Genomic DNA, 12,517 nt, shown 5'->3' with positions numbered 1-12,517 from the left:
CCGCGTGCGCGCCGCTCACGTGCTCGCACACGCGCGTTATTCCTTTGTTTTTAGCGGCCGGACTCTCGAGGAACCAATTAACTTACGAGTTGACTACACCATTACACCGCGATGATAAACAATTACAAATTCAACCTACCCTTTGTTTTTAATGATTTGTTTTCTATTGAGTCATATTTAAGATATCGCTTTAGCACATGCTAGTCTCATTATCAGACGGGCAGTGAGCAGACATCGGAGTAGAGCGGGGCTAGCGCGGGGAGGGAGCGGCCCTGACCCGCTCCCGCATTGTACCGCTGCCTCACATCATAACTATATAACCAAAGACATCTTATAATCTTCTCCATATATCAGGCGGAAGCAAATTAATAAAAACATGTTCATTCTTTGTGTACTTCAACAGAGATGCGTGTTGACATTACTCACCGCGTAACTTTTATACACCGTCCACAAAGCGGCTGTTAGCTGAAGTGATGACGGCAAGATAGTCATTAAGAACGCTTGCTACGAGCTGCTGCAATATCGGCCGCAGCTCTTCACATTCAAACATAACAAGCGGTAGTAGATCGGCCCAGAACAAACACACGCCGGCTTACTTTGCTCAGTTATTGGCAGTGTTGGTTTACGCACCTCGTCAAAGTTGTCGACCATGAAGCAGATGTGCGGATAGGTCATCTCCTCGCCCTCGCCCTTCGTGTCCATCTTTCGCCGGCTGGGCGACGCGTACACCTGCATACAAACACGTACACTTAACATACTCTATTGTTATAATGCGCCGTTTCCTCATAAACCAATAAACCACAGACGAAATAAGCGGAGCGTCTGTCCGAAACCGATGTCATTTAAAATGAATACACCCGTCAGGGCTCTGACCGAACAGAACTTTGACCCGTGGCAAATCGGATCATTGAGACTTGTGAACACACACATATTACGAATCAATATTCTATTTCTGGTCGGACATTGAAATATATTCATCGTTTACACGTTAATGTTACTTTACGTTTTATCTTAATCGCCCAAAAATAATAAATATCGTTAATATGAAATCGCATAAAATGTATTGCAACGTTCGGAATGGTGGCGCGGTGGTGAGTGGTGACAGCAGCCGTCGTGTTGCAATTAAGAGATGACGCACAAATACAAAACAAAACGTCCACAATTTACAAACATTAGCACAAGTCCGTGCACCGCTATTAGCAGTCCAAGTGCTGTCTTTGAGAACATAGCTTTAGTTTAGGCTTACATAAATGAGAAAAGGCGAACATATGTATGAGTATTGAAATAATCCCAAGTAGGGTTGGCGACAGGCAGGCGGCTGGCCGCAAAAATAGTGCCGAAACTAAAAGTAGGTTTTTGATACCCGAAAAAAGAAAGATGATGATGATGATGTAAGTTTAGGATTTAAGATTAGGGTGGTCGAGACGAGCCAACAGCCCGCCGAGCGGGACACGAGTCGGCCATCAGGCAGCACAACGGACCGCCCGGCGCGGCGCCCTTCCTTACCTAATTGCTAATTGGATGTCTGACAAGCGAGGATTCGCCTTCTAGAAAAAAAATAATGTAATTAAAAGGATCGGAAGCCTGACAAAAGACGTCGCGTTGCTGTATGCCAGCATTACGTTAAGGCTGAAAACGAGCATTGTAATGTATTTGGCACTAAATAATAAACACATCCTAGTATGTAAATCGCTTCATACAATGCGCGGTGCAAGTTCGTTATTAAACACGAGATTCGACTTTATTGACTAATTCAATGTGAGTGGTCTCGGTCGGTCTCGCTGTCGCCGTTGGGTCGCGTCGACTCGACGTAAGCGGTCGCGTGGTGTAGGGTCGGCTCGCGGGCGCGGGGCGCGCGGGTGCGGCCGCACCGGGCGCAGGCGGGACGGCGTCGCTGACGTCACGCACTTCTCGCTCGCACCCGCGCGCCGCCGAACCGAGCGTGCGCGGTTCTAGCCGATCGCTCCCGAACGCCGTCGACCGTAGCCAACCGGTGCCCCGCCAGTTTCTAGTTCGCGGCCGCCGCTTTGCGGGTTCGCTCGTTTAATACACATCAATTAAAATAAATTAATATCAAAATCTAACGACGCACAGTGCTGTGGTAAAGTGAAGGAACATTGAGCTGTGTTAAGGTGCGTTGCGAATATCACAACGCAAAGTGGTGCGTGACCTCGTTTTGGCGACTTCGAAACTTAGCAGCTCGTATCGTCGGCGCTCCGGCTTTCTATCGGGCGTCGGGACGAATCGATGTGAGGCCGCGTACGGCCCGAATGACAGCTTGCACATTGATCGGGTGAGTGTGAATTGCAAACGGGACCGCTTCCGTGCGCTTTCTACATCGAACGTAGAATCAAATAATGAATTTTGGCGAGTAAGACTCTCGCGGAGACTATATTTGTATATTATTATGGTTAGACCTAAAAACACGGCATATGAATAAGTAAATTATTATTAAGGCACATAAACGAGCGCCAAAAAGCGGTGCAGCGCCACACGTTCTGTCCGCTGTCGGTCTTTGAACCGAGGGCTTTCTCGCTCGTTTGTTTACTGCTCTGAGAGGTGTGGAAGCGTTGCTACGACGCGAGTATTTACTACCTAAACAGACTACTGAAGTTAATCTTATATTATTAAACAATATAACAAATGCAAATTGTACTAATGTCATTCTTTTAGCTCCTAATAATGACATAACTGCGATTTATAAACGCTATTAAATAACACATTATAGTAAATGTTAACAGCTATTTAGCTCGGCGACTATTTATTATTGGATAGTTACATATGAAATAAATGATTATTGTACGTTTTGTACTCGTTATTTAATAACGACTCGTTTACATTCCAGGCTCGATCCAGACCAATGGTGATTGGATGACGATCTCGGCCCGCTCTCCAGACAAGGAGTCTTCGCCACCGGAGCAAATCAACCTCGCCGAGCCGCTGGTGGAGTCAGTGCGCATTTATCTCGCCCATGAGCTTCCGCCAAAGCAGTTAGCGCCGACGGGCGCTCCGCCCACCGCCTGCCATGCGGACATAGGCAACGACACAGCGCGCGACGACATCCGCGGAATCAACTTCGAGCCCCGTCTGCAGCGCAACGGCAATGACGTGAACAACAACGCGTCGCGCCGAGCCATGCCCAGCCAAGCCGAGCTGATGCAGCGCCAACCGCTGCTGGCGCGCGCCGCTAAGCCAGACGCGCCGCAGCCCACCACCGATGACTCCGACCCTGACCAGGATCATTCGCCGCAGCGTACTCACGCCACCGATTTTGTTGTTGAAATTCCGCCCGGCGCTGTACGCGAGGAACGCTACCCGAAGGAGATATGGAAGACGATAATCTCCTTCTTTTTCCTCTTTATGTGTGTCTGCATTAATATGATGTCATTGTCTCTCGTCCACGAGCGACTCCCCGATAGAAATACCACCGCGCCCCTCGGGGACATCATCCTCGACAACATAACCGCGAGAGATTGGGGCCTGGCCGTGTCAGAATATCTCATCATGATATCGACGACGGTCGCGATGATGGTGGTCGTATTCCACAAGCACCGGTTCATCGTGGCACGCCGCATGTTCTTCATAATCGGCTTGCTGTACCTGTACCGCTCGGTCACCATGTTCGTGACCGTCCTGCCGGTCTCCAGCACGACCTACTACTGCAGCCCAAAGAGCAATAACACGACGCCGCTGCTCGTTATTAGAAGAATGTTTTACCTCATATCCGGCTTCGGATTATCTATTAATGGGAAGCACACGTACTGTGGGGATTACATATACTCGGGGCACACAATGGTGCTAGTATTGAGTTATTTAATAGTAGCAGAATACTCGCCGAAGAAATTGTGGCCTGTGCATTGGGCCATGTGGGGCTCGGCAATTCTCGGTGTCTCGTTTGTTTTGCTAGCGCACGGCCACTATACCGTGGACGTGGTGATCGCGTACTACGTTACGACGCGGCTGTTCTGGACGTTTCACTCGATGCTGGTGACACCGTACCGGAGCGGTGGCTACAACCAATACATGATACAGCGCGAGTGGTGGTACTGGCTGTTCACGTACCTGGAGAGGAACGTGCGCGGCCCGGTGCCTCGCCGGTACGACTGGCCGCTGCCGTGGCCGCGCACCAAGCTCTTCAGCCGACTTAGCTAGTGACGCGCTCGCGCCGCGCCGCCGCCGGAGCGGGTATGACCCTCACCTTTTGCGAATGACGCTTCAGCACCTGCAGCTCCTTCGGGCTGGTGCGCGTGCAGATCGCCAACGTGAGCGTGTAGTCGAACTGGTGCACGATCAGGTTGAGGTAGACGGTTTCTTCCCAGTCGATCTCCGGATCTCCGATGGGCAGTTTCTTCGAGTCCTTGCGGAACACCTCGACATCCGTCTGTGGAGGGGCGGCGTGACTTAGACTGGTGCATTGCGTGTCTATTGGCTGTGCTTATTATTGACTTTTCGGTTCTAAATGAGGGCCTATGTGTAAATTGTGATAACAGTGCAAACTCGCTCGTGATCAACTCTTCTATCAATTTATGCTTTCGTTCTTATAGATCAGTAACATTATTCTACGAAGCGTAAAGCTATACATTATTATTACTGACTGTTAATGAATTTTGTGTTTTATAAATTGTATATAACTAATAAGTGGTCGGTATTGAAGGTGAAATGCCAAGATTAGCTAAATTACACTATTTAGTAACAAAATGTATTGTGATGAGCTTGAAAGTGCATCGTGTGAGCGCGGCGGACTAGTACATATTTGTTGTAAACGAACAAGAAACAATGGCTAAGAAAAATATTTTTATAATGTTTAAAAATAAAGTACACAAGTGTTACAAAATTCAAACTTTTTATATTTTCAATATCATGCCTGAGAGAATTTTGTATCTTTAATCCAAATGGTGCTAAACATACCTACATACTAATTTGGAATGAATGGACTTTATGACATTAATTGCACAAGCACCAATTACTTTATACAAAACGCAGATCAAAGTCACAAATTAGTTTTTTTAACTTAATATAATAAATAACCATTCAAAAAGGTAAATATAACATTGAAGTTTCAATCATAGTTATGTACCACACGTCATTTCATTGTCTTTCATTTGAAGGGCAAGCGTCTCGGATAAATTATTAAAATCAAATTTTCTTACCTCATATTTAGGCAAATACCGTGAAGACCCCTTAACATGTCTCTTCCTCACAAAAAAGAGAAGGTCGTCGCAGTCAATAGCTTGTTCTTCTTGGAACAGGAAATGCCTGACAAACAAGTCTGTCCAGTATGTAGTTCCTTGCAGCACCACAAAGCCCGACTCTGCCAACATTGTATCCATTTGTTTCTCATGCTGTCATGTACATTACTAGTGTGTAATATATCCTAGAATATGCTCATCTTAAATGGGAGGAACAAAGTGCCTTCGAACTGTAACTTAATGTAACTCTATGCAACAAAGTACACTATAATTAAATGTTATTTAGACTTACTATTATATTTATATATGTGTACATTTTGTTTATTGACAATGTAAGTTGTTTTCTAACCATTTTAAATGTAAAATTTTATTACTATATTTAATTTCCAAATGGTAGACTGTAGTTGCATCTCCTAACATTATTTGTTATATTCTTGTTGAGGTTGTCATTTGTTTGTTATGTGTATGTCTTGCCATCTCGCTGTGCCCCATGCTGTATTGTTCTTTGTAAATAGCTAACAATGGCAAAGTCTTTACCCTATGTAACAATCAAATTAGATGCTTTGAATGTTTGAATAACTAAACACAACAGAATAATAAGTTAGTTTTATAATTGTTTGTTTGTGAAGAGATATTTAACTAATGGAAATTAGACTAAGATAATAATTTATTGTGTTTACAATTTTCAATGTGTTATCTACCATGCAGCAGAAATATTTTGTTCAAATGTGTCTACATGTGTTTATTCTTTAAATGTTAAAAAAATTATATAAACAAAAGGACAAGACTCTGGCAGACTGAAAAACCAACTAATTTATTTATATTAATAAACACAGTAAGATTACTTTTACCTGTATCATAATTCCAACCATACTATGTAAATAATTGGTTTATTTTATTTGACAAGATACAGTTTTTGTTATTTAAATATTTCTAAATATCACAAACTTCCTAACAAAATATTTTTATAATGTACAGTAATTACTTAGTTACAAGTTGGGCTGACTTCAAAATGTATACATTTACATAACTTTAAAAATTATAGGCCTCAAGGCAATAAATTTATAATCTGATCAGATTCAGATGGTTCATATTTAGGTAGCAGACTCTCTATTTAATTGATGCCACAAAACCGCTACATGCTGCCAAGATGACATTTTCCTGCATCAACTTAGTTAACTATTTTGATATTATTTAAAAAGGTAGATAATACTACTACAAAACTCATCCAGTTAGTTTCCAAGAGCTTTGTGTCAGTACAATACATTACAGCAGAGTGTCTAATGTGACACATGTTATGTATAGTTATCATTGTTATATTATTTTATAATGAAAGGTAATGAATACTTGAAAGCACATTCCGAATGATGCATGATATAATTTTAAGTAAAAGAACCTGTACCAGGTCATATGATCATGAAATTCTTTGTTTTTATTATTGGAGTTGAATTTTAACAAAGGTTCAAAATATTAAAGGAAATGTGAATCTTTCTAACAACAATTATAAGAAAGTTTATAAAACAAGCAAAGTTCTAGATGATATATAAAAATAATTATTTAAAAATATGTATTCTACCATTGCTGTTGTAAAATAATTAATTAATAAATGTTTTTTTTTCTATAATTGTTTAAGCTTTTTTTATACCTCATTTCACTTTCCTGTCCTTCGGCATATACATACACAGTTATTCTATAATTCTCAGAAAACACATAGCATTATGTGTAGCCAATGATGATCATATTTAAAAAGGAATTAAATGCTAATTAACATCATAAATATATTGCAATTATCATATGAGTGTGCACACTCATATATTAATTGTTGTCTACCTTTGATCTATCCACATTCAATCTATCCTTCTTGCTTACATATCATCTATATCCTGACACACCTTACCAGACTAAACTTCCCTCGGTGATGGCATTCAGATTAACTCTACTACTCATTTGTAACCACACTGACATCTTTAATAAGATTTTTTTATGTAATAACAAATACAACAATTTATTTACATATTTGAGTTAGTAATAATGTCCAATAAAATTAAGTCAATGGAATCTGCAATTGTAATAGGAAACTATGTAGTTCTAGAATTATTTATTAATCTGTTAGCTGATTTAAAGATTTTACAAATACAGATAATTTTCAAAAGAATATGCAAACTGGCTGTCATGTATAACATGTTAATCTTACTAATGTGAAAGTTGAGATGGATGGATGGATGTTTGTTAGAGTTTGTAACCAAAATGGCTAAACAAATTTCAATGTAATTTGGCATAGATGTAGAGGATAGTTTGGAAGTACACATACACTATTCAACTATTCACTTTTGTTTTTTTTTAATTCCACACAGACAGAGTCTTGGGAGAAAGCTAATGTTAACTAATTGTTCAATAAAAAACCACAGCTAAAGACTGTTTACGTTTGCACTCAATTTAATTATAGCTTTGCAAGTATGCAGTAGTAGCTAAAGCATGACTAACTGAGTGAAATGTCCAGCGGCAATACCTCTGATATGTCAAGTTACTATTATCACTTCAAGCAATAACATAGTTTTAAATATTTTATCCTTCGTGGAGAGAAAATGAATTATCATGAGTATTAAAATAATTGAGTTAGTAGTAAAAGGAGCTATGGATTTTACAACTCCACAACTAGGGCAAACTGTGAGTGAGAGCTGGCTGTAGATTACTCCAGCCAACCCAGCTTGAAAGAACCCTAGCAACCCTCTTATATTACTGTTGAATGCATGAACTTGGTAAACCAAGATACCTAACCCTACAGGTTTTGGCCTAGCTACAGCTAGACACTGCAGGGCAGTGTTGTATAAAGTTGTTAAGAAAGTAAAAAAAATACTTGAAAAATAATGCACTATACTCACAACAAAAAATTCTCTACCAATCAAACTCATAGGTATATTTTACATGGCCTCACTACACAAACATGCTTAAATTACTTTGAAATCATCAATAACCTAGATCCCTTTAAAATAGGCGCTATTTTTGAATACAGTGCCATGAGGCCCATAACCTATAAACTAGTGCATTCCTCCAGATTGTGCTGTGTAACTTAAAATCTAAAGGCAATTTATAGTGTTTCATTTGTTTTTTTTATTTATGTAAAAATCGATAGAGTAAAAATATCCAAACTCACCATCCTTCATGAGCTGCCGCATCTCTTTTGTTCTCTGAAAATTAATTTCTTCGAGCAGTTGCTCCAACATAGTTGCATCTTGCAAATACGTAGACCCCCCTAAAGCCATTACTATACTAATAACAACAAAACCCCAACTAAAACAACACACAAACACCTCATATGTCAACACAACTATAGTAACTACGGGCAAATGCACATAATTTCACCAATACTGAACTACAAATCTAACTAAAAGGCTTCAATGATAAGAGTACACTCCAAATTTAAAGAGTATAATTGATAAAACTTTTCACCGAAACTTATTCTAAATTACTTACTACGACTACATAAAATGGTATAGGTATCTTGAATATTGGAGTAGATATTGACTTCTAAATGACAGCTTTTGCTTTGTTTCGAATCGATGTGCGGTTCAGACCTAGCCAGTACAGTTGGAGTTTAGCATGGAAGTGGTTGGATTTATAGGACTCTTTGTCGACTCGCACAGTGTGAAAGCTAACTGGTGGAACGTTCTACTTTTTTTTGGACAGTCAGCCATTCCGCTTCATATGGCTTAGCGTTTTGTGGTTTTTAAACTCTCAAGTTTTTTACGATTTTTAAATAGGAATGTTTTCTGAAGGGCCGTTTTGACTAGCGTGATTACCAGCTTACAACACGTCTCTATGCATCACGATGTTTTCCTTCACCGTAAGAACGTCGGGTAAAATGAAACAGATAAAATTCCGAAATCGAAAATCACACTTGTACATGTGATTTGGATTCATATCCTAGGACCTGTAGAATAGAATTGCTAAAACTCTCGAGTCACCAACGCTCTAATACCGTAATAATTGTGCCATTAAAAAGCACTCCGATGCCTGCTATCACTAACACTGTAGTCTTCCCGACCCCAAGGTTATTTTACCAGGTTATTGGACTGGCATAACATGAACAATCTACGCCAGTACAGTCCCTACCACGCCTACGTACTGACCGACTGTACTGGCCAAGTGTGATGTTACCGATAGTTTGACAGAACTAACCGAGATATAGTCCTACAAGATTCTTTTAGCAGCCGGCAAACTTTATGAAATAAAAAGTGACATTTAATGTCAGGGCCATTTAGTGACATAGCTCATCAGTTCACTTCGCCACTTTACTTTACGTATAACGCCCGGCAAACTTCTTGAACAAAAAGCGGCGTAGTGGGGGAAGTTTCGCGCACGTACACTTTTAGACAAAATAATTGACCTATTTTAAGTATTAGTATTAACTAGGAATGAAAAAATTCAATTTTAAATTTTAAGAACACGACAGACATGAATAAATTGTGCAATTTCTTTACATGATTTTTGTTTCATGAAACAATGATATGCTATTTTCCTGGCTTGTCTTTTTAGAACAATGTTACTTTTTCGTGACATACTCAACACAAAAAGTCAAAACAATAACAATCAAATAAAACTTAACAATAATAAACAAATGAGACTCAAGAATAACAACAATAGAAAAAAATTATAAACAATTATTACCGAAAATAAGTAACAGCGAAATTGGCCCAATGAAATTGGAGATAAGTGTATTCGGGAATAAACGGAACATGGGGAAAGAAGCGGAACGCAAAGGCCGACTGATTAACCAATAGCAAGAGAGCGTGCGCGCGCATCCCCTCCTTGCCCCGCCAAAAAGACCCAAAAATCGACTTCTGCGCAACTAAATGTATTGTTCAAGATGTTTGCCGGGCGTTATATTATGTGTGTTTTTTTAATATTATTCCATAAAAAGAAGTGATGGAAGTGTTTAAAAGAAGGATCAGAGAGGTTTCCTTCAAAGTGGGAGATATATTTATCTTGGAAAAGAAGTAGGGGGTCCAGTAATTACATTTGAAAATGTGAATCTTCTTGTGTCTGTTGTAACGAAAATGTGATACCATTATTTAACTCAAGAAATTCCCTATTCTCAAGAGGTCGCGTGTATAATATGATTAATATAATTTCAAAAAGTTGTTAAACAATAATTGAGCTATAAATTTTTCTGATAGTTGTTTTATTACCTATTCATTTCAAACTGCAGAGACCGAACCCTTAGTTGTAAGTTGTTTTTTGCAACTGGAAGTATTTCCTTCATGACAAAATAAACTCAGAGTACTCAGAAATATAACAAGAAACTGGCTGTCTGATGATTTTAAACCGCATCGTTTCGTTCAAACCACGGGGCATACCACAGAGTTTGTACTGTGCATTAATTGTTAACAACAAACAATCATTAAGATTTCTGCTATTCTGTAGATGAGCGCTAAGTAAGGCCATTTCTATTAAGTTAAGACTATTCTTTCCCTAACTGTCTCAAGAGAGTGTAAAAGTTTGCTACAAAGATTCTTTAACTATTGGGTCTTCTAACCGATAAACGAAGTCTGGGGCTTTTCCTAGTTACATTGTAAGGTACAAGTACTTCCTTTACAATTTGCGTTTTCGTTTTCAAAAGGAAAGAATTTCCCTTTAATGCGGACATATATGCGGACCTTGCTGGTATCCCCAAAAGCTCAAAGGCTGTCAATGTCAAAAAGGTGCCACAAGAGCCTTGCGGGACTATATTGTTTAAGTCTCATTTTTTTAATGTCATTCGAATCAAATAATAAATTTTAATTGACATTGACATTTTCACAATGGAAAATTACAAAAACAGGGAATCGCACGCCTTAAATCTAAAAATGCTTAAATAAAGGAATATCACAATGAAGATCTTTCAACACTCAATTTATGAATTCCGAAGAGTAAAGTATTTATATCTAAATTAAACTTGTTAACCATGTTTCGGAGTCCTAGATCATTTCATCGGTTGCTGCGTCTAGTGATGGGAACGACTCGGATTCTGAGTGTTCCAATGAGACGAAGTATTTCTTGCAACGCTGCAGAAAAGATATATTTAACATCCTACAACACACAGCTCCGGAAAATCCTGGGAACAGCCTCCTTGGGCTTGGCAATATTAGCCGCTGACTATGTTTTTAACGGTATTCTTTTATACTTGTATTTCTTTCTTTTGTTAAGTAACAATTTAGCACAAGAATATTTTTTTTATAGGCTCCACACCATACATTGCACATATTAAGGAAAGATTATAAAAACACACCTTACTTGTATTGTGAAGTGGTTTTCATTATTTTATTTCTTAGGTTTAGCCAAATTATAGTCCTCATCTACTTCCTGTACTACTTTTAATAAGTAGAGAAAAGTGGATTTGTTAAGGGTAATATGACATATAGGAAGGAGGATATCTCTGCCTACTAAAAATGGGTATTGCGGATGCCCATGAGCTGAACTCACTTTGCTATTTAAGAGAAATCAAGAATCAAGAGGTCCTACTTGCGACCTGCTGCTGTATAACAATCTGGGTTATCAGTTGTGACATTTAGAGCCAATTGTTGCTGCGTAGTGCAGCTGTGCCACACCCCAACTTTACTAACACACACACACACACAGTATGTTGGCTCACATTTGATCTTAATTTTTTTAATAACAAAATTCACTTTTTAGGCATACACTTTTGACTTACAAACTTTTAATTCATCTGTTTCATTTATATGTACCTTCATCTTATCAAATTATTTTGTTTTAGAGAAAAGGTTCTTCAAAGCTGCTCAAACTGGCAATGTGCAGGAACTTCTAAAGTATGTGATTGACTTTTTATTTGTTTTGTGGTCAACAGTTGTGAGCAGTATGCATTGAACAGAGTCAGTGAGCACACATTTTATAGTAAAGTAGGCAACAGTTAAATTAATTTTATTGCCTACTTCAAAATCCAAATCTTGTTGAGATTGCTGGTGAGGTCAGACATTGGTACAAACTCTTTGATTATTCAAAGTTAAAGTGTACTGTGTCAGCCTTCAGTAGACATAAAGCCAGGAGATGATGACTGTCAGGCTTTATTTAAGCATTCCCAAGGCCCTCACCTTTTAACTTAATATTTTTTGCTTTAAATATTGCAGAAACTGATCTGTCAGAACTTAAAACCTTATCTTAAAAGCTTACGAGAAGGCTTTTTTTCGGATATAAAACACCATGTTTGTAACATTATCATTACGCTATTGCGCGACAGGACGTGTGACCTTTCCTAACCACAATCGCCATCATCGTCAGTCTCAGGCCTCAGGCTGTCCTTACCATATGGATCAGTAATTATAGACAGCTGG

At 39.2% G+C, this 12,517-nt stretch overlaps 2 protein-coding genes and 1 long non-coding RNA gene across 5 annotated transcripts in view; 2 read left to right on the top strand and 1 right to left on the bottom strand.

The window, feature by feature from the left end:
- The window catches only part of LOC106104990 (phosphatidylcholine:ceramide cholinephosphotransferase 2-like), a 33,581-nt gene extending 29,289 nt beyond the window's left edge, over nucleotides 1-4,292 (top strand). The window contains exons 1-2 of one of the 2 annotated variants that reach the window (XM_013285186.1): nucleotides 1,895-2,293; nucleotides 2,846-4,292. In XM_013285186.1, the coding sequence (XP_013140640.1) occupies nucleotides 2,872-4,152 (1,281 nt within the window). In that variant the 5' untranslated portion in view covers nucleotides 1,895-2,293; nucleotides 2,846-2,871 and the 3' untranslated portion in view covers nucleotides 4,153-4,292. Of the gene's footprint in view, nucleotides 1-1,894; nucleotides 2,294-2,845 lie in introns of those variants that run through there. The other variant, XM_013285185.1, reaches the window with a different exon arrangement.
- Nucleotides 1-8,725, bottom strand: part of LOC106104991 (uncharacterized protein KIAA0930 homolog) — a 19,944-nt gene extending 11,219 nt beyond the window's left edge. The window contains exons 1-4 of one of the 2 annotated variants that reach the window (XM_013285187.1): nucleotides 8,344-8,725; nucleotides 5,151-5,311; nucleotides 4,199-4,381; nucleotides 631-729 (exon numbers count right to left, since the gene is read on the bottom strand). In XM_013285187.1, the coding sequence (XP_013140641.1) occupies nucleotides 631-729; nucleotides 4,199-4,381; nucleotides 5,151-5,311; nucleotides 8,344-8,452 (552 nt within the window). In that variant the 5' untranslated portion in view covers nucleotides 8,453-8,725. The remainder of the gene's footprint in view (nucleotides 1-630; nucleotides 730-4,198; nucleotides 4,382-5,150; nucleotides 5,312-8,343) is intronic. The other variant, XM_013285188.1, reaches the window with a different exon arrangement.
- A 2,228-nt stretch (nucleotides 8,726-10,953) lies between these two features.
- Nucleotides 10,954-12,517, top strand: LOC106104974. Its single transcript, XR_001225709.1, has 3 exons — nucleotides 10,954-11,338; nucleotides 11,944-11,995; nucleotides 12,501-12,517. It is a non-coding gene; the product is annotated as an uncharacterized LOC106104974 (long non-coding RNA).

The sequence above is a fragment of the Papilio polytes genome, unplaced genomic scaffold, assembly GCF_000836215.1.
Source record: "Papilio polytes unplaced genomic scaffold, Ppol_1.0 DF823288.1, whole genome shotgun sequence".
NCBI lineage: Eukaryota > Metazoa > Arthropoda > Insecta > Lepidoptera > Papilionidae > Papilio > Papilio polytes.
This window is presented reverse-complemented; position numbering and strand designations above follow the sequence as displayed.